Consider the following 25,507-nt stretch of genomic DNA (forward strand, 5'->3'; position numbering starts at 1 on the left):
TAGTTTCCCCTACTCAGTGCCCTCCAGAAGTCTAGGACTGCAACTCCCATCACCCCCAGCCAGCCCAAACTCAAACGTTAAAAATCACAGCCATTCACAGGGTGAAAGTAGATATCTGCTGTTCCAGGCCATGAGAAGGCTGTGTTGACTTTGTCTTGGCTCCTGTCCTGCACATTCAGATGTGGCTGTTGGTGGGTCCATCCTGAATCAGGCTGATGTCACCGGGCTGGCTACTCCCTCCAGATTGTCCTCCTTGCTGGGCGTTCCCTGACTTTGTGGTTTACTCCTACTAGTAAAAGCAACACTTAACTAATTAGTGAATGAATACCTCCTTCGGTTAAATACATAGCAGTCTCATCACCAAGACACTGGTTGGATTTATTGTCTGCTTTTTTGTAAGTGGTAAATCTTACTCCGTGTTCCCGAAACTGAGTCTGGGGCTAACCTGATGGGGTGCATTTTAAAGCTGGATAATTCCTCTCAGCATGTGGGCCATGGAGTGTTGCGCAATGATCTCGCACTGGCCATAAACAGGGACAAACAGCACAGAAAGAATTTAGCAAACAAGGAAATGGCTCATCCTTTTGGGCTTCAGCGAGGCTGCTGCAGAAAAGTAGGAGATGGTTCATCCGCAAGCTTTGCCTTCCACCCCCATCACGGCTTGTTTACTGACAGGAAGATCTGCTTTTGCAGAGGAAATCTCCCTACTCCACATAAAGACAAAATTGCTCCAGAGCAGAGGTGGATCAGTCTGTCTACCCCAGAAGGGGACAGAATTGCCCCTTGCTTTAAATCACAAAGGAAATGGGCGCCGTTTTGCCTTCCTTGAGAAGGTGAATTGTCCTTGGATCGCCTATCTGTCCCTTGACCTCTGCTTTCCAGAAATATTTGTCTATGGCTTGGTGGTTCTGAACATCTGGTGGCCCCTTTTCATGTCCTCCACTAAAGGCCAGGAGACAGGATGGCCTGGGGGGGTCCTCTCCTCCTGGAAACCTCACAGCAATGTACTCCTGTTGGCACATCCCTGCTGGTTTCAGTTCTTCTTTTACACATTCCTCTCTCGAAAGGTGACCCCCACCGTTACAAAATAGATCAGTAAGAAGAGCTTCCAAGATTCCTGTTTCTAATCTTTCTCTTGCTGGGATGGTAGACCGGCTGGGCAAAGGAGGGAGTCCTCGTCTAATGAATCTCGGGTCATTTTCCTTCATTTCTGAATGCAACTATGAATTGGAAGTTCCCAGCCATGGGGGGGGGGGGGCTTCCCTCTCTTTGTGCATCATGCAGAAGTTCAGTCTGGGGACAGGACTGAAGAAGGGCAGCGCCGTGGCTCCTGAAATCTGCGGAGCAGCAATTCCAGCATAATGGTGGAGTCATGATTCTCTGGGTTGCAAGTCTTTGCATTGCACTGGATAGTTGCAGCTGGAAAAATGTGCAAGATGTGGGGGGGCGACTGCACTGCAAACAGGGAGGGGAGGTTCCCTGTTGCTCTTCCAACAAAACCTGCTGGCAGGCAGCTAGCTTTCGCCACGCAGTTGAACTCGTCGGTCATGGCCGTTTTTTGAGCACACTTTTCCCAGGCCAGAAGAGTCCATTGACACCCCTTCCTGTATTGACCTTTGATCCTGCTGTTTGTGATTCCAGTTTTATCCAGCTTTTTGCCAGGTTGCTCAGACAGGTGGGCTGGGCCCGGACCCAGCAGGAAGCGCTTGCTTTACCAAGAGGGTTGCTAACTTCAATCCTGGACAGTTACACCTTCCAAATTAAAGCTTCCTAAAGGCCTCCCTGCCAGAACCCTGAAACTCCCTGTCTGGCCTGGGGGGCTCAGTCTCAGTCCCCGATCCAGCCCCCTCCTGGCTCTGTTGTGTTTGTGCTCAGGAGCTCCCTCTGCTTCGCGGGAGGGTGGGGTGGCAATGTGAAGAACAAATACGGCACAACAGCTGCAACCCAGCATGTTTGCTAGGACCTTGGGAACACAATATACAGGGTTTGTTTATTTGCTCAAGACGTTTACATCCCCGGGTGACAGAAAGCCAGGACTGATAAACCAGTTTGAAAAGAGGACCGAATTAGGAGTGGATCTTTTCAGCCAATGCGAAGTAGCTGAAATGGCTATTCTTTTACCACTGCTGCAGCTTTTAAAAACGAGGTGCCCTCGCGTTGAACAGATCCCGGAAAGCATCGGTAAATTTCAGGCTTTACTGTAGCAGAAAATCAGGAGTCGGTAATGTCCCCTTTGATTAACTTTTTTTTTTTGTAAAGGCAGAAGGTTTTGTGAGCTGTAGCTCTCCATCTACAGGGCTTACTGTACTGTAATGTAGAATTCTCTCTAAAAACTCCAGGGTTAGTGAAAATTTCTCTGTGCCAGGTGGGAGGTGCAACTCTTTAGCAGTGTAGTAACATAACCCTGGTAAAATTAAACAGCTAAACTTCTTGTCTGTTGTGTTACCTCTGTGGATTAATGAATCTTATTGGTTAGGGCAGTGTTTCTTAACCTTAGCAACTGTAAGATGTGTGGACTTGCATTGCACTGGATAGTTGCAGCTGGAAAAATGTGCAAGATGTGGCTGGCTGGGGAGTTCTGGGAGTTGAAGTCCACACATCTTAAAGTTGCTAAAGTTGAGAAGTACTGGGTTATGCGTTTGTGCTCCTAATTTACAGGTAGTCCTTGACTTACAACCACCATTGGGACTGGAACTTCCATTGCTAAACAAGATGGTTGTTAAGTGAGTCTCGCCTGATTTTACCACCTTTTTTGCCACAGTCACTAAGTGAATCACCGTGGTTGATAAGCAAATCACCAGAGTCATTAAGCAAATCTGGCTTCCCCCATTGACTTTGCTTGTTGGAAGCTGGCTGGGAAGGTTGCAAATGGTGATTGCACACCCCAGAATGCTGCAACTGTCGTAAATGCGAGACGATCGTCAAGCACCTGAATTTTGATCATGTGACCACAGGGACCCTGCAACAGTCATAAGTGCGAGGACCGGTCGTAAGTCACTTTCCCCAGCACCGTCAAACTTCAAACAGTCACTAAATGAATGGTTGTAATTCAAGGACTTCCTGTATTGATCCCTCCCCCTCTTCTCTCCCTCCCCCTGCCCCCTTTTTTAGGTGTTGTTTTAATGCACAGAAATGGCCAGCGTTACACAGATATCCAAAGATGAGCTGGAGGAACTCAGGGAAGCTTTTGCCAAAGTTGGTAAGTGGTTCTGTGCTTCCAAGCGCCACAAATGGTGCATTTAGGTTGGACTGGTTCCCTAGAACGTCGGTTTTTGCAATCATTAACATTTCCTAAGGCCTTTCTTGCTTTTCACCAGCTACGCTTATATAAATTCTGATTTGGGTAAAGAAGTCATAATACTCACCTCCTTTGATTTCAGTATTTTGGGTGCGTTTGATAGATACCCTTCACTCACAAAAATTCTGCTCTTCAAGAGGGGTTAGCCCTGTTTGTTTTGTAAGGCCATCATGAGAGGGAAAGAATCATGATGCACACAATTCCTCTCGCACCCTCTGAGCGAACAGCTAGGCTGTTGCTCTTAGTTTGGCAGCTAAAGAGTAGATAATGTACCCCTCACACTTCCTGTCCCAAAATAGCCTTTATAAAAATGACTGCTATATTTCCTTGCTGTGCAAAAAGATACCTCTTTTCTCTCTGGGTTCATTCTGAAATTAGTCACAGAAACCTGAATGCATCCGCCTTGCAAATAATTCTGCAGAACGTAGCCAGCTCCAGGGCATTTTTAGTTGCCAGGCCCTGCTGAGCCTCTGCTAGTCATAGGTTCTTTGATGAGAAATAACATCCAAAAAGCCACCGCCAATTTTTAACTTGCTGCACAGTGACTGGCTGTTTGCAAGGCTCTTGGAAAGCATGCCAGTCATTTCTCATGTGGTGCCAACTTGCAAAAGAGAGAGGCTGCCTGACTCGAGTCTGCTGCTGGGTTGAAACAGGGGGAATCTTGTCCTGAAATGTTGGGTCCGTTTTTCCCAAGGGCCAAGGAGAGAACCTCATGCTTGCCAAGGCTAGAATCATCCCTGTTTTGGGGGCCCAGTTCAGATCTGACCCGTAACAAGGGTTAGAACCTCTGGCCTGATGCCCCTGGCTTTCGGGAAAACAGGATGTTGCAGCTTTGTAGTGCCCCCTTGTGGGTTTGCTGGACCCAGAGTGGAAAAAGCAAAACCCAACCTCTACCTGTGAGGAGTGTGCAAGGGCACTGAAAAACGAAAAAGAGAAGGTGGCTGCAGTCTGGTCAGCAGGGAACTGAGGTTGTAACGGATCCATCACCAGCATTTGTTGGGTGGTCTTATCTAAACCTGCTTTGCTGGCAGGGGGTTTCCTGTGGTATGTGAACCCAGCCTTGAAGATTGCACACCATGGTTTATGGCCATTTTCAGCTGCACTCCAGATGTGTGAATTCAACTCCCAGAATTCTCCACAGTGGCCATGTTGGCTGGGGAAGGAGACTGTCTGGGTTTGGGAATGCTAGTGTATGGCTTAGTAGCAGCTGACGTGTTATTGTCTGTCTAGACCAGTGTTTCTCAACCTCAGCAACTTTAAGATGCGTAGACTTCAACTCCCAGAATTCCCCAGCCAGCGTGGCCATTGATGAGAATTCTGGAAGTTGAAGTCCACGTATCTTAAAGTTGCTGAGGTTGAGAAACTCTGGTCTAGGGCCCGTGTTTTGTTTGATTTTTGTTGTCTGTAAGATTATTTTAGTCTGGGCTGCCCAATTGGTTTGATATTTTACCTGTTTTTATGGATTTTCCCATTTTGAATATCGCCCAGAGTCCATTCGAGTTGGCTAATAAATTCAAATAAATAAATAAACTGGACCTGGTACCCACAGTTGACCAGGAAGTGGCCAAAGGCCTCAAGTGACTTTGGATGGTGGGCTTGTGGGACGGAACTGAAGGCAGGACGGGGGTCTTCAGATCAGACCCCTGTATTGCTCCTGTCCTCATTTTACCATCTCCTCTTTTTCTTTCGCCTGGAAGATCTCAACAGCAATGGATTTATCTGTGATTACGAGCTGCACGAACTCTTCAAGGAAGCCAACCTCCCCCTCCCGGGATACAAAGTCAGGGAGATCATTCAGAAACTCATGATTGATGGGGACAAGAACAAAGATGGGAAGATCAGCTTCGAAGAGTTTGTTTACGTAAGGCTGGAACCATTCTGAAGTTACTCCTCTGATCCCCCAAACCCCGAGCACTGGCTTTTCCTGGGAGACCGTCCAGTTTTCGTGTCTTCAGCCCTTAATCTGTGGATTTCTTCATCCTATTATTATACTACCCAATTACAGCAATTTTCTGGGCAGAGCATGAAACAGTTAAAATGTATAAAGCAATAAAACCACACTGAAAGCAGCAGAGCAGGGAAAACAGAGCCAGCAATTGGGGGCTCCTCAGAATTAACATTATGCTGGGTTAATGCAGATCCTTCCCTCTAAGAAGTTTCTCTCTGGGCTGTTGTTTCTTCAGGCACACTGCAGCTGTTCCCGAGACCCACGGCTGAAACCGAAGGGGGTCTTGGAAGAGTCTTCAGGGTTGGTGTGGGTCTCTCCTGCTGCCCGGTTCCCCCCTCACTTCACTCCCAGAAATTCTTCTGGGTTGTATCCCAAGATGAGACTAGATCCTAGCGAGTTAGACTTTGGCATCTGTGAAGCAACACAAAAGCCTTCTTGGGGTCTAGCCCAACCCTCCACAGCCTTGCGCCCTCCAGATGCCTCCACAAGTCCCTCAGGGCCTTGAGGTAACGGTGCACATTTACGCTTGCAGATCTTCCAAGAAGTGAAAAGCAGTGACATTGCTAAGACCTTCAGGAAGGCCATCAACCGGAAGGAGGGCATCTGTGCCATTGGGGGCACTTCGGAGCTCTCCAGCGAAGGCACCCAACATTCCTACTCAGGTACTGCCTGGGAGGTTCAGCTCACCTCACCTCCTTGGCAAGCAGTGTCACTGGACAAGGCCCTTCTCTGCAGTGTCAACATCTGCCCTGAATTTTTCACAGCCACCCTAATACATTCCGTAGACCACACCACGCGGATACCTTTTCTTTTGTTGCCAAAGTCCCAACAGTTAAACCTCTTCCAGTTCGTTTTTCTTGTCCACCTTCCTTGGCAGACCTAAGCTCCACTATTAGGATATTAATGGTTCTTGAGCGACCTAAAGCAGGGAGAAAGTCTGTCTCAGGACTTTTCTAATAATTGATGCAGCATCGACCGAGGCTTCCGCAAGGGGAGAGGGGGCAGAAAAGGGCAAGATGGTGGACATGGCCTTGCAACGCAGGCCCCACCCCTTCAGCATCAGCAGCCTTACAACAAGGGGGGAACTTGCATTGTGTGTTGTGTCTGCTATCTTGCCCTTGGGACCCATTGCCCCCCCACCTACCCCCCAGGTGCCCCTGGGCTTTGAGCTGCAGCGTGGTGGGATTTTCACTGGTGTCCCTTGAGTGTTAATCTCAGAGCCTCTCTCTGCTTCAGAGGAAGAGAAATACGCCTTTGTGAACTGGATCAACAAAGCTTTGGAGAACGACCCGGACTGTAAGCACGTCGTTCCCATGAATCCCAACACGGATGACCTCTTCAAGGCTGTTGGGGATGGGATTGTGTTGTGGTAAGGCTTCTGCCCTGGGACGGTGTGCATGGCGGGAGGTGCGCAGGGGAACCGCCCATGAATCAGCTGAAGCTGAAGCGGGAGGCGGTTTCCGATGCTCTCTGAAGCCACCGATTTCAGGGTGGGTGTTTATTTTCCTTCTCGCTTCCCTTCAGTAAAATGATCAACCTCTCTGTTCCTGACACAATTGATGAACGAGCCATCAACAAGAAGAAACTCACCCCATTCATAATTCAGGTGGGGAGCCACTGTGTTCCAGGTTTTTCCCTCCCTCCCTCGCCTGCCCCCCACCCCACGGCTTAAATAATACTGGATTTGTTCATTATCCAAGGGAGATGGGTTTTGTTTGCCTTTAATTATTAAAAGGGGCTTTTGTACTGCCTCTTTGTTGGGCATTGAAAGCAGAAGCCTTTCCGACAAAAGAGATGCTGCCAAGGAAATATTAATCGCGATTGAAGAGGAGGACTAACTAAGGCTGGGTTTGGCACTTATTGACGTGGAGACTCTACCTGGCCAGTTTTTCAGTTAGATCCCTTTCTCTCTTTTCCCTTCCGTCTTCCCTTCTCTTCCCCTTCCCTCCTCCCTTTTTCCTTTTTCCTCTTCTATCTTTCCTTTTTTCCTTTTTCTCTCTTCCTTTCTTGATCAGTCACCAAAGTCTCAAGCCTTACCTTTCTCCCGCAGAGTGAGAAAGCTGCAGGTTTCCATGTTGGTTACAACGTGCTATCACTGTGTTCAAGGTTTGCAACACGGAATCTTAAATATTATGGTTCAGCAAAGCATTCGTTGGATGCCGCTCGTGGGGGAGGAGCAGGTTCACGGCCATTTTAGGCATTGCCATGAGCTGATCCGAATCTCATTTCCAAAAGGTTCTGGGGCTGCAGAGCCTCAAGACTCCATACGACATCCTTCTAAATGGCTCCTTCATTTGCAGGAAAATCTGAATTTGGCTCTGAATTCTGCTTCCGCCATCGGCTGCCACGTGGTCAATATTGGAGCAGAGGATTTAAGGGAAGGGAAGCCCCACTTGGTCCTTGGCCTGCTGTGGCAGATTATCAAGATTGGCTTGTTTGCAGACATAGAGCTCAGCAAAAATGAAGGTATGCTAAAATAAAATTCAGTCTATGACTGAAATAAAATTGATTGATTGACAGCAAAAATGAAGGCAAGAGAGCCCCATCCAGGCAGGGGATGAAACTCTGCTGGGAGGTAGCTTGTGCAAATGGCTGTGTAACGGTGCCAGTTTCCACTGTTCATTGCAGAGGGCCCTGAATGGGTGGGAGGATGGTTACATTAGCCTTTGGCAGGGAAGACTTCAAGGGGGAGATAAAAATGCAACAGGATGGTAAGAGAGTTGTGCTTAATACTTACTTATCTAAGCACTGTGCAAGGAATGGGATATGCCAGCAGAATGTCCAAACCAGTGCTTTTCCACACTTGGCAACTTGAAGTCCACTTTTAAGAGGTGTGGACTTCAACCCCCAGAATTCCCCAGCCAGCACGGGGAATTCTGGGAGCTGAAGTCCACACCTCTTCAAATTGCCAAGTTTGAAAAGCACTGATCTAAACAGATGTCTGTCTATCAGTTAAACCAAAGTGTTTCCTAAACTTGTTAATTCAGAATTGCATCCCGCTTCTTTCTAGGTAAGGATAGGATTGCAAACTTTGTTTTCTAAAGGCCAAGTTTTTGGCAAGAGAAGTTTGCTCCCTCCCTCTTAGAATACTGAAGTAGATGCTCTCTCTCTTGGCCAAATCCAATAAATTGGCTTATGCTTCTCATAAGTTAAATCCTTTATATAACTTTATTTTGGTTTCATAATCCAGCATAATCAAAAAGGAAAAACATCTGTCAAAGACAAGCCATTAATTGGCTTCCTTTGTAAATAAAGTTAGAGATCAAATCTAAGGATTAAGATTTAGCGGAGGCCATTTTTATAAACCACTTGAGTGTTAAGTTGGTTTCTCCGAATGTCTTTGGGAGCCAGCATGGTGCTGTGGTCAAGGGGTTGGACCAGGACCGGGGAGACCCAGGTCCAAATCCACCCTTAGCCCTGTAGATTCATGGGGTGACTTTGGACCAGTTACCATCTCAGCCCAGCCTCCTCACAGGCTTGCAGTTGTGGGGATCAAATGAAGGGAGTTCTCCATGGAAGCCTCCATGAGCTCCTGGCGGAAGCGAGGGCTTACATCTAATGGAGAGATAAGTGAAATATGTTCATCGGGGAGGGTGGAACCATGAATTGGAGGCCTCCGGTGAGACTTCTCTCTATCCCTGCATTGATTTGCTTTTCAGCTTTGGCTGCCTTGTTGCGTGATGGAGAGACCTTGGAGGACCTGATGAAGTTGTCCCCAGAAGAGCTTCTCCTGCGGTGGGCCAACTTCCACCTGGAGAATGCTGGGTGGCACAAGATCAACAACTTCAGCTCCGAGATAAAGGTATTGGGGGTCTTGGTGGGGGTAGGCCAAGCAGGCCTTTGGGGAGGGTAGCTCTGGAGTTGGATGGTCTTCCAGGGAGCCTCTGCCTTGGATGTGTTTTCACTGGTCTGGATTAAGTGAGTTGGACAGACTGGGGTAACAGCAGCCACCGCCTCTGCTGGAGCCCAGGTGGAACAAATGTTGCTCCCCTCTCATCCCTCTTCCGGGTAGCTGGGACCGTGGTCAAGACTTCCCAACAGGAGGCTGGTCCTACCTCCTCCTGAGGTGTCACCTGCTTATTTAAGATGCTGCTGCTCTGCTGGCTCTCTGCAGCATTTCCCAGGACACGGGTGCTCCGGGCAGGGCGCTGTGCATCTGGGACAGAGGCTGTTGCTGGAACTGGGGCGGGACGGGGGACATGCTACGGTCTGCTTCCTCTGCCAGCTGGAATTGACCGTGCCATCTTCCTCTGGCAAGTGCAGCCCATTGCCCCATCCAACAGGGCAGTTACGTTGCCAACATGGGGATTGGTGGTAAGGATTAGTGGTAAGCAGCGCCCCCAAGGTGTGGATCTAGCAGGGGCTGAGGTGTGAAAACCTTGGTCCATTCCTTGCTTACGGAAGCGTCAGAAGGTTGGCACGTCCTGCCTCGGCCTTCTTGGTCCAAATGATTGTCCATCTAACGTTCTTAATTACTTTCTCTCCCACGCTGTCCGGACTTCCTTTCACTCTCTCTCCTTTGTTTTTTCCCCTCTTGATTTTACAAGCTTTCCGACTTCCATAACTCTGTTAAGGTACAGGAACCATTTCTACTTCCGGTTAACATGCTTTGTCGCGTGGGGTCGATTTGTAGCGTGGGACTGAAGAAGCCCAGCTGCCTCTCATGCGTTTGTTCTGATTCTTCCTTCGCCAGGACTCCAGAGCTTACTACCATCTCCTCAACCAAATTGCCCCCAAAGGGCAGAAGGAAGGAGAGCCCCAGATCGATATCAATATGTCAGGCTTCAGCGTGAGTATGGGCGCCAGTGGCCTCCAGGAAGCTTGGAATCCCAGGTCCCCAAAGGGTCTGCCTTTCAACTAATATTTGAAAGAAGCTGTATTTCCCGCCCGATACTTTCTGTGGCCCAACTTTTGCAGTTATTGCAAGATCCTTCCCAAGTTACGTCGATTGTCTTCTGGGTTCAAGCGTTCCCTCTACCGTGCAGCACCTAGGAACATTTAATCAGGGTTAAAACCATGGCTGCTTTTCACTGTCAAATTCCATTTAATTGTTTATTTGAAGGCCTTGTAGAAGGAGAGCCATGCTAATCCATGGTAGCTGTCAAGGTTATCTCCACAGGGAGCTCCTTCCATCAGGAGCACCCCAAAGGGGGGAGGCATCAAAAAGGTCAAAATGGCGGCCTCCGTCGCACGATCGCGGCTGCCATCTTGACCTCCTTGACATCCCTGTGGACCCTGCCGTCTTCCAGATCTCGGAAACCGCACCTGAAAAGAGGTGCTCCTGAGGCGGTGGCCTCGTCTAATCCATGTTAGGAAGTACACCCTGGGCCGTTCCTTCCCCCGCAGGAGAAAGACGACCTCAAGAGGGCCGAGTGCATGCTCCAGCAAGCAGATCGACTGGGCTGTCGGCAGTTTGTTACCCCAACAGATGTTGTAAGCGGGAACCCCAAGCTGAATTTGGCCTTTGTGGCCAACTTGTTCAACAAGTACCCAGCCCTCACCAAACCAGAAAACCAAGACATTGACTGGACACTGCTGGAAGGTGAGAACCCTCTCCTCCAGTGTGATTAATGGGAGGGCGGGAGGGAGATGTTTCTGGGAAAGCCTGCAGTCAGCCCTTCCCTTCCTTGCCCCTGAAGTCCTCTGCCAGCTGGGACACCAAGCGTTCCACCTTCAACACTTCTGGAGGACGCTGGTTCACCAAAGCCTTCAGTGGCCCTTCCTCCAGACTTCCTCCCTCTGAGGCCGTGTAGCCATGGGTGCCCTCGTCCCCAGAAGAAGCAGGGCCCAGTGGGAGAAGGCCTTTTTGGGAAGTCCATCTGGTGTGATCCTAGCTGCCTTTTAGTTGCTCTTTACATCTTCGTGCACCTGGAGATTTACTTTGCTCCTTTGTTGTTTGAGCGTTCTTAGGACGTTTGTTCCGGTTTTGTATCTGTCGTGTTGTCTGTGTAGAGGAGCAAAGGTAGATTTCTTAAATAAAGGAGGCTCTTTGCATCGCAGGTGAAACCCGTGAAGAACGGACGTTCCGCAACTGGATGAATTCTTTTGGTGTGAACCCCCACGTGAATCACCTCTACGCGTAAGCCTCACTTTCTTTCCTGAGGCCTCGTGGGGATGGCCAGGATCCATCAGTCGCGTCTTTTTTGAAACCTAAACCTGGCACATCTCAGTGAGTCAGTTTCTGCTCCCTGTTTCAGTGACCTGCAGGATGCCCTGGTGATTCTGCAGCTCTATGAAAAGATCAAGGTTCCCGTCGACTGGAACAAAGTCAACAGACCTCCGTACCCTAAACTTGGGGCCAATATGAAGAAGGTGCTGGTGCCTGTTTGTTTCTAATCTAGCCATTTCCAAAGTTCAGGGAACAAACTTCTAGCCCCTGTTTTTAACGTACTCCTGTGTGCTGTCTCAAACCTGAATCACGTCCCACCAGGTGCCCATCGCGCACTCGGCCACTGGGCAGAAAAGCTGAGGAAAGTGTTCTCATCCTGGAACGGTCTGACCCCGGGACACCCCAATCCAAAGGTTTTGGAAGTGGCCTGACTCTGTTTTGGAGTTGTAACACTTGGAATGGCAGAACATTTGCACACCTTCAAGGGTGTGACACAAGGGCGACTGTGTCCTACTGAAAGACCCCAAGAAGCTTCTGAGAAGCCCCCGGGGTCACCGTTTGAGAACCGCTACCTTGATTCATAGTTTTGGGGTCACAACATGCTTCTGTGCTGTGGTCTTCTTCTCCACCTGGACGGGCAGCCTCTTGGTGGCCAAGGAGCTTACTCATCAAGGGCTGAGGGCTCCGAAATGGGTGAAACCATATCGTAAGCAAGGCAGTCTACATTCTTGGAAGTTGTTAAGGGGACTTTCAATTATGATTCGCCTACTTTAGGGTGTATACTATTGTGTTTTGTGATTTTCATCTCAAAACGGCAGGAAAGCATGCCTGTCTTTTCCGCAGTGGCTCCAGGGGCCAACGAAAGCAGAAATTGGGACCCCGTGCAGGGCTGGGCCAAACTCCCACCTTGCATTCTGTGAAATAAGAGCCTCCCATCAGTGGCAAAGCCCTTGCTTTGCTTATAGAAAGGCCAGCTCTTGGGCATTTCCGGCTCAAGATTTCTAGCAAGGAGGGATGAAAAAGGAGACCACAAAGATATAGGCATGAGGCAGCTTCCTGGCCCAACCTAACATTTAACTGTGATCTTTCTCATTCTCAATGTCCTTCTCTCTCATCAAACAGCTAGAAAACTGCAACTACGCTGTTGATCTGGGAAAGCATCCAGCCAAGTTCTCCTTGGTTGGCATTGGCGGGCAGGATCTCAACGACGGGAACCCGACCCTCACACTGGCTGTAGTCTGGCAGCTGATGAGAAGGTATCATTGCATCCAAGTTGCCTGCAAATGTTGTTCTGTAGGAGCGGGGCCTGGGAACTGTGGCATCTGGGTGGATGGTCATAAAAAAAAGATGGTGGTCACTGAAGCACCATTGAAGCCCTGTCCCCTTTGACATTGGGACAACCCATTTTTATCCTTGACTCAGGAGAATGTTTCTATTGGGGCTCATGACTTTGAGGGCTAAGCAGCACAATCTGCCCAAAATGATTGAGAAGAAGATAAAACTGCGCAAGATGGAAAGACAATCCTTCTGGTTTAATGAAGTTTCTTCAGTTCCAAGGAAGGCCACCGTTGCCCAGAAAACCTAGCCTGCAAGCCACTTTCCTAATGACCAAGCCATCTGGGGCTCATGTTCTCCATGAAAAACGTTACATTTTAGAGGTTCAAACCTACACAGCAGTTTCCTTTGAACCTTTTCCCAGTTTTGGTGTGCTGAGTAATGCTTCTTTCTCTCCTTTGCCCAGACACACTCTGAATGTTCTGGAGGACCTCGGAGATGGTCAGAAAGCAAATGATGAGATCATTGTAAACTGGGTGAACATGACCTTGAGAGAAGCTGGGAAATCAAGTTCCATCCAGAGCTTTAAGGTGGGCAATAACTCTTGCCTGGTTTTCTTCTTCCTCTTTTCTCCATTACGTTGCAAGGGCAATTAGACTTCTGAAATCAGAAACATCCTCATAAAAATATGCTCGGAAAGGTCAGTTGCCCTCTATCTGCAGCCTTGGTCTCCACCACCAGCCAAGGTCAGAGGCCATCCCTGCTAAAAAGAGTTTATGCCCGTTTCTTGCTTGAGATACAGTGCTTTCCATGCTGGCCAGCAGCTTTTGCAACTCCTACATCCATTTCCTGCCCTTTGGGCCTTGTGCCCACAGAAGTGGCCAGCTTGTGCCCAGGAGTGACTTCCTTTGGTAGAAGTTGAAGTGAATGAATTGGGATCATTGACAGACATTACTGTTTAGGTCAGACCCTGTGAAAGTATTCCCCCAATTCCAGCATCCGAATTTTTAAAGGCTTACCAAGCATCTGAAGACCAATTAAAATAAAGGGGTTTTGCAGTAAAATAATACTAGAGTTTTCTGTTCGTTTATTTGAAGGACAGTAATAGTTTTCCTGTCCATCTGTAGATGGCTGTCTGGTTTCCAGAAAACAAAGCAATCAGTGATAGTTGAAAAATTTAGCCTGGACACCACCAGGAAAAGATGTTGTATCTTTGCTGCCAGAAGAAGAGGTTGGCTGTGCTTTGCCCAAGCCCCGTAAATCCATCGTTCTCAACACCACAAATCTGAGCATTGTAATCAGCAGACAAGACGCATGGCCAAGAGGGCGGCCCTTCTCTGGCAACTGGGTTCTCGCCTCCCCTGAACCGCGCAGCATCCATCTCACGCGTCCACCGTGTCTGTTGACGTTACCCTCATTTCTCTCTCCAGGACAAAAGTATCAGCAGCAGCTTGGCAGTGGTGGATTTAATTGACGCCATTCAGCCCGGCTGCATCAGTTATGACCTTGTGAAGACAGGCGACCTCTCCGAGGAAGACAAACATAGCAATGCCAAGTAAGATGCCCAGATGCAGTTGCTCTTTCACCTCCTCTTGTGCAAGGCTGGTTTGGACATTGTGCTAAGCTGGTTTAACCACAGCTTGTTGAGGAAGTCATAATAACCAGTCATGCACAAGACCGAGCCATGGCATCAGCTGTGGATTGCAAGCCAAAAGGGCTGGGTTTACCCCTTCTGTGAGTCAAGGCAGCCCAGCCGGAACCCCTCGCCAGGCGTGTCCTTCGTGGGCAGCTTGACCCATCTCCCCTCCATTCATCCCTGTGGGAATTCAGTCGGCCCAGGATCAGGGCTCAGAGCCGGGGCGCATGCCGACCTCTGGTCGACTGGGGCTTGCCGAAGCCTGCACCCTCCCTCTCTTGCCCCCAGGTACGCCGTCTCAATGGCCAGGCGGATCGGCGCCCGCGTCTATGCCCTCCCGGAGGATTTGGTGGAGGTGAAGCCCAAGATGGTGATGACTGTGTTTGCCTGCCTGATGGGCCGAGGGATGAAGCGCGTTTAGAGAGCAGAGGACCCCCCGCCCCCCAGCACCGTTGCCGCACCGACCAAAGCGCCATCGTCAGCTTCCAGAGCGGTGGTCCCTTCAGTTCAAGGACTCTCCGTTTTGCTTGGCAGGGCAGGAAGCGAAGAGAGGTCTCAGAGGGGGGCGGGAACCAGCCCACTGCCCTCTTCCTTGCCCAGGAATCTCAAGGTTGCATCTCCTCAAGTGCCACGGAAACAATCCACGCTCAGCGCCGACCAAAGCTTTCTTTCCCCATCCTGCGGGTCAGTTTTCTGGAGAGTGGCCAGACATGGAATTGGCCTCAATGGTTGCATCTCACTCTTCTGTCCTGAAAGGAAGAAGGAAAGAAAGGCCCTTTTAAAAAAAAAAAATTCTAGTGGTTCCAGGGTCTGAGGTGGGCTTGAAGTTTTTTTTCCCCCCTCCATTTAATCTGCTGTTAAGTCATGGGTGCAAATGCAGTAACCAGAGTTGTGTTTTTAAGCCATGCCTCAAAAGGAAACAAAGACAAAAGCCAGGTAACAGAAATCATTCTAATTAGGCAAGATTGCATCATTTATCCTGCCATTCTGAGCTAATTGGCACACTCTGCTCTGCATGATTTAGTCATGGAGAGGGAGCGGTGCCCTGGAAAGCCTTAGGCGGCATCTCTCTGGCTTCTGAGACCCCAGCTCTTTCTCACTTTCAGTCGATCTTCACCTCCCTAAGGACTAGAAACTTGGTTTTGTTTTGTTCGGATATCAGTGTGAGCTTCCAATCTTGGGAAGCCATGTTCTGTGCCCAGCTACCCCTTGTGGTGCTCCTGTGGACTTCGCAGGGACTGATCTGGCATCTGGTTCAAGGGTTCCAACCTGAACGGCCAGTGAAATGGTACTCTCCAAGCTCAGTCTTCCCGCAGTCTTCTTGAAGTAATGGTGCTGCTTGTGGCTTCCCTGTTCTGGCACAAGCACCGTGGGTTTTCTTTGGGGCTAGTTTTTCATTCTCACATTACTCGTTTCTGCGTGAGGTGCCATTTTCAAAGGTTACTGCCTTGCCCACGGCTTAACTGAACCCCGAGAACTGAATTGATGCAATTTTATGTGTTGCCTTGGTTTTTGTTTTGTTTTGTATTTTGCCTGAACATTTTTTTTAGTTTTGTTTTTCCAAAGTCTGTATGAAAGCCATTTTTAAAAAACAGATATTTAAGTTGACACAAGATGTTTGTTCAAGACTGTGTGAGAAGGGCGCCACAGATGAGACCAGGCCTGTTCTCCAAAAGGCAGGGACCAGTAACTTGAAGGGCAGAATGTGCTGAGATTAAAGAAACTATTTTTTATAAATAAAAGGAAAATGTTATCACCAAAGAAAAGGCTTTTATCCATAGGAGCAAGTATATTCTGGCTTTAGCAAGCTGTTAGCTACCCGTGAGATCATCTTCTTACATATTCATAGCAATGGATTGTGGTGGCAAAGCAGTTGAAGAAATAAAATGGTTTATAAACCTGTCATCTGGATTTCTTTAGCAAAACCTCTTTTAAATTCAGCTTTGGCTTGGAATCCTTATTGGGTGATGCGTTTCTTATAGATCTCTGCGTTAAATCACTGTTCCGATTCCATCATGGGACACACCAGCAGCATGCTGGTTTGTGGGACATATTCCTGCCGGTTAGTCGATAGTGGGCCGAAATCTTCTTCTAGTCCTTAAAAAGAATATAAATGGAATGGGAATAAACTTGCCCCCTCCTTTGTTTCCTTCACTCTCCACACTCAAAGGCTGGGTTCACGTAGCTGGTTAAACAATGGTTTGCATACTTATAATTTATTGGCTAAATCACAATTGTATAGGCTCGTAACAACACATTTTGCCTTGAACCCTGGTTCATTCACACACTTTATCTATCTATCTATCTATCTATCTATCTATCTATCTATCTATCTATCTATCTATTTCAGATTTAATTACTGCCCATCTCCCCCAAAAGAGGGACTCTGGATGGTTTACAATAAAATCAAACTACAGCCATAAATGTTAAAATCCCATAAAAATCAAACACATTACAATTATAAAAAGCAATAAATAAATGTATGCTTAGGTTCACCCAACACACTAATCCAGAAATCAATCTGTTGGGGGTAAAGAACATAAAAAAAAAATCCCCCCCAACGGCAGTTTGTTACACATGAGTAAAGGAATTTAACCATGGGAGTAAAGCATCCTACAAGAAAAATGAAAATGACCCTGTTGGAGTTCCTTTTGACCACTAGGGGGCGCCCTAAACTTTCCAGATCGACGAGCCAACTCAGGATTCAGATTTGCAGTCTTAACTTTGATTGCTCAAGGTCTCGGCTCCATTGCCTAGTCTTATCACAGCTGGGTGGGAAATGAGTTCCACATTCTCCTGAGAGGAGGGTTGAGTGATCTCCCTCCCTTGGGAGGCATCGGCACTCCAGGCAGTTGTTTTCTTGCTCTTAATCTGGGCCAAAATTGTTTCTCGGCGCCACCGTCTTCCAACAGACAAGGTTACCATTCCCTGGAAGTGCCGCTTCAGCAGCAGTTTGCGAACGGGTTGGATGGATACCCTCCTGTTGCCAGCAACTTGGCAGTCCTCCCACAACTATGTTGGAAGAGTGGGGTTAGGTGGTCAAGAATTCTTACTCAAAGTTATGCTAGTTTGGCTGGAAGGCTCACCTCATTCCTGGTTTGTTTATCTGCTGTTGGTTGCAACAGAACTGAAGTTCCAAAGTGTTTCGTGTTCCTTCTTCATGTCTTTCAAACTCTTAGGACAGATTGTTCTGTTTTCTTCATTGTGCCTCTAACCTCAAAAGTCACTGAGGCTGGGTACTATTTAAATCCTGGGCTTGCTCAGAAAAATCACCAGGTTTCAAATTTGCTGAATTTCAGTGTCGCATTTGAACCAAGGTTCTGGCCCTGAAGATGCTGGAGGGGATCCTGGGCCCTCTCGGGACCCAGAACATTTCCCCACTGCTTTTCTTGCCTGTTCCTCTAAGGGTTGTCCTCCTGGGGCGTCACTGTCGCCCATTTGACGCCTGTCATATGTTTCGTGAAAATGGGAATGTGGATAGACCTGAAAGAGGCTGATCTCCTTATCAGGCTGAGAAGGTAATCCTGGAGTGAGAGGAACGGATAGTAATTTGAGAGTTCCACTTCTGGACTCAGAAGTCGTTTAGAGGGGGCATAGCTGAAGGTTTGCCAACCAGCTCCATTTGATGTGGAGCTGGATGCCTAATTTATCAGGCAAAGCAGCTTGCCTGAAAAAGACCAGATCTGAATGAGGCCTGAGATTTGGGGTTTTTCCTCTCCCTCTGGAATCGCCTTGATGTTTGAGCCCCATTTGCCAAGAGTGACCCCTCTTGTCTGTGCCAAATTCTGTGCATTCCTTGGCACAGCCCCCCTTGCCCCCTTGGTTCAGTTTTCTGCTGCTTTTTGCCCTCCTTTTTCTCTGGCTCCCTCCCACTCCAACCCTCTGCCATGTGCAGATGGGTATCTTTTTTGCAAAGCATGCACGAACCCACGTGCCCAAGAAGGGTCAGCTAAATTTAGCCCACACTCTGAATCAGCATTCCTGAATCGGGGGTTCTTCAGAAGGTCTGGATTACAGCCAGTCTGGCTGGGGATGGTGGGATTTATCAACCAGTGTGTCTGTGGGCCCATTTTTTTCCCAAGCATGATTGCAGATTGGAAAATAAAGATTGTAGGGTTATTCAAAGCTCCGTAAGTGAAAAATAGGCTTGGGGAAAGAGCTGGCCACAGATTTCCCCCCTTCTTGGCCTGAAGTTACAAGACAAGAGAAGTGCTGCAGAACAGGCTCTATGCCTTCAAGATCCCTCCCAATAATAAATTTTGTAAGAATAACAGTTTGTAACACCATCTGATTGCAACGCGCAAAGGTAAATACAGTAACTCAGGGCATTTCCTGTAACCAGAAGCACCATCATAAAAGTAGTTGGGGAAAGAGAAGGGAACATCGCCTAGAACACAAGTTGTTTATTCCATAAGAGGTCCAAAGATCAGATTCCAAGAAAAAATGCTTCCTGGGATAAATTCTGCCTAGATTTAATCAGCCCAAGGCTGAAAAAAACGAAGGTGCCACTGCGGGCATCTGATCGGCTTCCAAGACTTGCTGCATCTTCAGCGCCTCGGTCCCCTCCATCTGCTGAAGCCAAAATGTCCTGGCAACTGACATTCAGTGCCGTTTCTAGGGGCGGTTTAGTGGGGCGCGTTCCTCAGTTTTCGTAGGAGTCCTGAGTACAAACTTGCCGATGCTTTCTCTCATGGGAACCCACACAAAGGATTTGGCACAGGGAAGGGGGTTCGGTGGCATACATAGCATAGCTTGATCATCTCACGAGAACGTCTTGAAGCGTGTGCTGCCTGGAGACTTCCATGAAAGAACAGCATTCAGCCCATCTCTCTGCCAAAGCCGAGAAACCCTGTTCTTGTTTAGACATTTCTGCTGAACTAGAGACAGCCACAGGATGAGCAATTGTGTTGGATGACCTGGTGGGTTTTTGCAAAGCTCTTTGCAATTAATTATCTTCTGTCGGACCTCATGACTAACCACATCGTTTAGCCAAGTGGAACACAACTCTCAACTAGTGCGATGTTTTGTTTGCAGCTGGAATCAGGGCCAACCCCACCCTCTGAGCATTTGGTAATCAGTAAACTTAGAATGTCCTAAGTTCTGTGAACTGGAACCCAATTCCTCAGCTGCAAGAGCTGTTTTCGGCACTGACAACTATTTTCTACATGGACGCAGAGAAGAGAGGAAGGCATGGCTGCAGGATGTCCAGCTCCAGCTTCTCCAGGAAGCCTCAGAAGAAAAGGTTGCTTCCTGAACCTCTGGAGAACTAACATCATGCACTTCTAAGGTTGGTAACAGCTGCCACCAGGTCCCCCCCCCTTTTTTTGTTGTCGTTCAGATCCTTTTAATGAAAGAGAAGTGAGGAGCTGCCATGCTGCAAAGCAAAACACCAGCTTCTGCCCCCCTTGTGGTATTTCCCAAAATGGGTCCCAGAGGAATTCTGAGAAAGCTGATCTGCTGTCAGAACTCCAGCTGAGCTCATGACCCCCCAGGTTTGCCCTTCATAACACTGCCATCTTGGGGCACATGGACCAAATCTAAGGCACATGAACCTCTAGTTGCAACAGCTGTTTTTTTAGTTGCCAGCCAAGAAAACAGGAGGGCAGTTAGCAGGGAAGGAGAGCGTTAGATGGTGCCCACAATCTGGAGAAGAGAAGACAGTAAGAAGCATAGCGCAACCTCTGAAGTCTAATACAAAACATAAATAAAAGCATTGGATACCAGTTTTTTAATGCATTTTTTCTGCTTCTGAAGTTTTTATCTTAGTAGCTGTGCAGAAAATCTCCAAGTGCCAGTGGGTTCACTTCACATGATATGTTCCATCCAAGGGAAATAAAACGACACATTGTAAATTCCATTTCACCATTTTCTGGATCCCAGGAAGTGTTAGGGAAGGGGTGGAAGGGCCAGCTCCGAGTAAGCCTTCCTGAAACAGGGCAGCCTCTCTGGCAGCTTTAGAAAACAGCCCTGGGGTTGGACACTCTGCCGGTGAGGAACCCAAAACAGGCCGTTCTCAGCGCCCCAGGAATAAACCAACCGCTCTTTCACTCACAGCAGGATCTGTTTTTTATTAGGGGAGGGGGCACACTTTGAAATAGAAGAACAGACTTCAAAGAAATCCCAGGCAGCGACGGATTAGGAAGCCCCTGCGTGAGCCCAATCACTGTGGCCCATGGCTTGATGCTGGGCTGGATTTTCTCGTAGAGCCTCAACCAACCCAGTTCCTCAGAAGGGTCGCCAGTGGCTGTGCCCTCTCAATGACCCTCCAGTCTCCAGGGAGGCTCCCCCGTTGTATTTCTTGATCCCACCACGCTTGGCAGCACGTGCTCTTGCAAGGCAAGAGGGGTTGGGGCCAATGGGGCACTGCAAAGAGCAAGAAGATGATCGTGGAGGAGAGTTGCAGGAAGCCCTGCCTGGGCAAAGGGGGCTAAACCATATTCTGCATCCAGAATATCTGGATAACATTTGGGAGTGGCTCAGACAGACCAATTCACTGAACTGTAGGAAGGAAGAAGGGGAGGTGCAGCACCACCAGACTTGCCAGATTCTGCCATTCTAGCAGATTTCAACAGGGTAGTTTTAGCCTTCCTGTGGAGTTGATTCAAGTCTGGTCTCCTTGGTGGGGCTGACAGGCACGTTGGGTTCGCCATGTAATTCATTCCTTGACTTTGGGTCTTGCTTGCAGTCAAGTTAAAAATAACTTTTTCTGCCTAATTTTGCTCAGGCGACTGTAAGACGTTTGTCTCTCAGCAGCCATCTCAGTGGCTTTTGAGGGCTGGTGGCAACCAAGGGCACTTCCATGCAGGAACTTCGCCCTGCTCTAGGATCAGCGCCAGACCTGCATTGTCCCATCGCTGTCTGTGTTGAACAGCTGAGCTGGTCAACCGTTTTGCAGCTCGACTTCAGACTATCTGAAACATATCGATCTGCCTTCCCTGTTTTGTGTGTCAAATTTGACCTCATTCAAAGGAAACTGAATCTGCAGAGTGCATGGCTTTCTATCCCTTGATGGGGAGACCAGCCCAAAGCAGAATTTGTGCTCAGGGAAAGCACTTTGGTGATAATGTTCAGTGAATTTCCCATGCTCTCTGCCCTGGGCAAGGCTTAGGCTGGCCAGGAATCCTGGGAGCCGCAGTCCCAAGTCCCAGGAGGGCACCAGAGTGGGGAAGGTGCTGTTATGTCAACAGGCCTGGCACAGAGTCACCCAGTGTGGTTCAGAGAGCTGAGATCTCTTTTCCGGCTGCAATCTGTGGCTCTGGAGGCCAGTTGGGATGGAAAGAGCTCTTTCCACGGTGTTCCCCTGCTAGAGGGGGCCGCTGTAAATTCCATGCATTTTAGCGTTCCTCCTGAGGCGGAAAAGATGGAACCCAGCTGGGCTTTGGGATCATGCCAGCTCCTCCCCCCCCCCCCCCGAGCCTCCTTGGGGAAAGGCGCTCGGAGATGCTGCCCTGGAACTCCGTCCTCCAAGCGAACCTGCCCCGGGCTGAGCCCCTCCGGGCGCAACGTCCTGCCTTTTGCATGGAGGGGGGAATGCATCTTCCCCAAGCCCCCCCAGCCCGAGCCCGGCTCAGCTTGGCTGACTCTCCTCACCTTCACCCAGCTCCAAGGCAGCAGCTGGAACAGATGCCACTTGACACTGTGTAAAGGCTCTCTTAGAGCTTTAGAGGTGGAAATGATGATGATGATGATGATGGTGCAAAAAGGGGGTGAAGAAAAGTATGCCCCCCCCCCATGGAATGGGTCGCTCGAATGCCCGCCCACTTCCAGCCCACCGCCTGCCGTTGGCTGTGGAGGGAGACAGGCAGGAGGCGTCCATCCCCTCCCCGGGAGCTGCTGGGAGGCAGGCGGGGGCTGCCAGGCCGCCCCACCGCCAACGTCCTCCTTTGGGCCAGGGACCATCCTCGCTGCCGCGGGGAGGGCCAGGAGGAGGCAAGTCTGCCCCACCGGAGGTTGCAGCTGCCAGCAGCGCTTCACAGGAGAAAGACGCAGGAAAAGGAGGCGGGAACAGACATCCGAGGTTTCCCCGTAGGATTCTGCAAACCCGGTTTCTCAACCCGTAAGTGGGGGCTCTGCTCTTTCCAGCTTCTAAGTTTTCCTTCAGGTGTTTCCATCCCTTAAAGACCTGTACAGCTTTAACACCATTTGTGTTCCTAAGGAAGCCGCCTCCTCTACTGAAACATCTGGACAGCACCCAACCCTTACGGCGGACCGGCTTCGCTGCAGCCCGATTTCTGTCCCTAGAATACCCTGTACCCTGTTTCCTACTTTCCTGCTAACACGTTCAGTAGCTAGTTTGCTAATGGTGAATATTTGTGGTGCATCAGGCAGGAGAAAATATGCTCTCTCAAACTATAGGGTTTGCCCTAAAGCGTCTTTTAAGAGAACTAAAACAAATTTTCAAAAACTGGAAGCCCGATATATATTCCACGGATGAATTCCATAGCTCTGCTAACTGGAAACTTCCTTCCAGTGTGGAAGTTTTTCTTAATATACCCAGAAGTTAAGTAAAATATTCTTCAGTAAACCTCACTCATTTTGCCTTGTCTTTCACTCTGTGCATTTAAAGCCTTTTTTTTAAAATGGTTTAAAAAGCACATTTCAGTATTAGCTCTAAGTGGTTACATAGAAGCTGCTGGAGGAATTACGACTCATTTTAATTTAAAAAAAAATCACTTGAGTTGCTTTAACTTACCTTTTGCTTAAGTTTGGATATCCCTGCAATGCCGACCAATGGGTTAATAAAAATGAATTAGAAGGTAATCTTTTTGAATTGCATGCTAAGAAAGTAATTGCATAAATGTATAAAAGAGAATACTTCAAAAATATTGTTAACAACTGTAGATTAACCAATACACAAGGGCTTTTGACTGTTCAGACAGTCGGTCGCATGACCATCTTATAAAGTCTGGACAAAGGGTCAAATGCAACATTTCCTTGGATTGCGTAGTTGTGCCACACATGCATAAGAAAACACACTGCTTCTTCAAGGAGTTGTGGTGTGACAGGAGTGCCCCCATGCATTCCAGATCCCCTTCCCCCTTAAAATCCAGATCAGGACACAGCTGTATTGCTTGTGCATTCCAGCTGGCCCAAAGGCAAGCCCAGAAGTGATGTTAAGCCAGTGACGAGCAGTCATCTCCATGAGTCTGTTGGAGAGACTGAGAACGGTCCTCAGAGGTGGGCTGAAGAGTCATGATTCGTGCTTCTGTTCTGTTGTCATTCTTTCTTTAAGAGCTGACAGCATCTGCTCTGGTAGTGCAGAGCCAGCGGTTCCATGTCTCAGAGTTTCCTGCAGGCCGCCCCTTCCCATCTGACCCCAAGATGCATTTCAGGAACTTCTCCATCACCCTCGCCACTGCACAGACTCTGCAAGACCTGTCTCCCACCAACGTCTCCACCAGGGAGGCCTGCCTCATCCACTTTTCCAACCACCAGTTTGTGCTCATCCCAGTGCTCTACTGCATCATCTTCACCCTTGGACTTGCAGGCAACAGCATGGTCATCACTTCACTGTGTCGGCAGAGGAGCCCAAAGACAGTGGCCAATGTCTACATCATCAACTTAGCAGTGGCTGACTTGCTGGCCCTCACCACCCTTCCCTTCTGGGCTGCCAGCTATGCCTACGGATACAATTGGGTCTTTGGCCCTGTGATGTGCAAGCTCTCCAGCTCCATCCTTTGCTTGACCATGTTTGCAAGCATCTTTTTCATAACATGCCTGAGTGTGAACCGTTACCAGGCCATCGTGCGCCCCTTCCAGTGCCGGCAAGGAACTTTGGAATGGGCATTCATTGCCACATTCTTTGTTTGGGGACTGGCGGCCTTGACCTCTCTGCCCACCTTCTGCTTCCGTGATGTCCACTACATCAACGAGCTGGGCGTGAACGCTTGCATCATGGCCTATCCCTCAGAGAATTACCCCACCTGGTCAGCCGCAACAGCCTTGATGAAAAACGTCCTTGGCTTCCTGGTCCCAATGGCCATCATCTTTGGGTGCTATATCTGCATCAGGGTGCACTTGAAGGAGGCCCAAGGGTTCACAAAAAGCTGGAGGGTGAGGGACCGGCTGCTGAAGCTGGTGACTGCTGTGGTCGTGGCCTTCTTGATCTGTTGGCTCCCGTTCCACATCTTGACCTTCCTGGATGCCCTCTCCTGGATGGAGGTCATCAGCAGGTGCCGCCTCACCTCCATGATCGATGCAGTCCTGCCCTTTGGGCTCTCCATGGGCTTTGCTAACAGCTGCATCAACCCCTTGTTGTACTATTTTGTGGGCAGGCAGTTCCAGGATAAACTCCAGCATTTATTCAAGCTGAGCCTCTTCCAGTTCAACAGCAACCGGGAAACCTTTTCCTCCAGCAAAACCAGCTCCCTCAAAACTGCCAAGACCCTGAAGGAGGCTGAACCAGGAGGATACATGGAGAGGCCACCGACCCACCCACGGTGGGTTCCCTAATCACCATCTGGAAATGCTTAAGCGGCGGTTACGTTCTCTCCACCGTTCTTGTTTTTCTCTGGTCTCCCTTCACTCATCTCCTAGGACAAACCGTCCACTCAAGACCATGTTTTCAAGTGCTCTGTGGATTTCTATGCTTCAGCAAGGCTGTCATGTAGAGGGCAATTAATTGTCAATAAATACCTTCACAACATTACTAACCCAGCATATTTCTATGACTAACATTTGTTTCTCACGCTCCTGAGGAGGAGGAGATTGCAAAGAAACTTAAATTTGAACACCCGAGTTTCCTGCTACAGGCCACCTCCCTATCCTTAATATACTAAACATCTATTATGGAGAGGAGAGAAACCAATTCCTTGGTGGCCTACATTGCCCACATCCTAGTTTTTCTACATCAGGAACTCTTCTGCATGCTTAAATCATGCTTGCTTTTAAAAAAATCAGGATTGAGTTCCAACACATTTTTTGCCATCTTTCTCAGTTTCTGATGGCCTGTGACTGCCAAATCTATCAATTCATCCCTTCACAGAAAATTATTGCTCTCTCCCTTTCTCCCTTGTGCCCAGCACCCTTCTGCCTCCTAGCACCCTTCAGAGGCCCCTGGATTGGTGCTGGCTGGAAGCTTTAGCAATCCCATTCCCAACATGTCTGGGCCTTGACAGGTTGTGCAGGACCACAGCTTTCCCTGTAGTGCGCTTTCAAATATGTCACCAGCTCTGAATGGTGTGGTCCTCCTGGATAAACAAGGGCTTTCGGAATTCCTCTCCCACCCTCAAGAGGTCAGTT

At 48.8% G+C, this 25,507-nt stretch overlaps 2 protein-coding genes across 3 annotated transcripts in view; both read left to right on the forward strand.

Moving 5' to 3' along the window:
• Positions 1–16,168, forward strand: part of PLS3 (plastin 3) — a 36,926-nt gene extending 20,758 nt beyond the window's left edge. Inside the window, exons 2-17 of one of the 2 annotated variants that reach the window (XM_063313327.1) lie at positions 3,112–3,199; positions 4,996–5,159; positions 5,779–5,908; positions 6,483–6,615; positions 6,771–6,852; positions 7,547–7,712; positions 8,906–9,048; positions 9,794–9,820; positions 9,940–10,035; positions 10,593–10,788; positions 11,247–11,325; positions 11,444–11,558; positions 12,478–12,611; positions 13,097–13,220; positions 14,061–14,185; positions 14,555–16,168. In XM_063313327.1, the coding sequence (XP_063169397.1) occupies positions 3,133–3,199; positions 4,996–5,159; positions 5,779–5,908; positions 6,483–6,615; positions 6,771–6,852; positions 7,547–7,712; positions 8,906–9,048; positions 9,794–9,820; positions 9,940–10,035; positions 10,593–10,788; positions 11,247–11,325; positions 11,444–11,558; positions 12,478–12,611; positions 13,097–13,220; positions 14,061–14,185; positions 14,555–14,687 (1,914 nt within the window). In that variant the 5' untranslated portion in view covers positions 3,112–3,132 and the 3' untranslated portion in view covers positions 14,688–16,168. The remainder of the gene's footprint in view (positions 1–3,111; positions 3,200–4,995; positions 5,160–5,778; positions 5,909–6,482; positions 6,616–6,770; positions 6,853–7,546; positions 7,713–8,905; positions 9,049–9,793; positions 9,821–9,939; positions 10,036–10,592; positions 10,789–11,246; positions 11,326–11,443; positions 11,559–12,477; positions 12,612–13,096; positions 13,221–14,060; positions 14,186–14,554) is intronic. The other variant, XM_063313326.1, reaches the window with a different exon arrangement.
• A 3,157-nt stretch (positions 16,169–19,325) lies between these two features.
• AGTR2 (angiotensin II receptor type 2) lies at positions 19,326–24,911 on the forward strand. Its single transcript, XM_063313642.1, has 2 exons — positions 19,326–19,553; positions 23,499–24,911. Exon 2 carries the CDS (start codon positions 23,588–23,590, stop codon positions 24,716–24,718), a length of 1,131 nt encoding a protein of 376 aa, XP_063169712.1. The 5' UTR covers positions 19,326–19,553; positions 23,499–23,587; the 3' UTR covers positions 24,719–24,911.
• Positions 24,912–25,507: the final 596 nt, after the last annotated feature.

The sequence above is a fragment of the Candoia aspera genome, chromosome 12, assembly GCF_035149785.1.
Source record: "Candoia aspera isolate rCanAsp1 chromosome 12, rCanAsp1.hap2, whole genome shotgun sequence".
Lineage (NCBI taxonomy): Eukaryota > Metazoa > Chordata > Lepidosauria > Squamata > Boidae > Candoia > Candoia aspera.

Bases quoted from the DNA above. Each gene is read 5' to 3' on its own strand.
- AGTR2 (XM_063313642.1), top strand. From the start codon at position 23,588: ATGCATTTCAGGAACTTCTCCATCACCCTCGCCACTGCACAGACTCTG.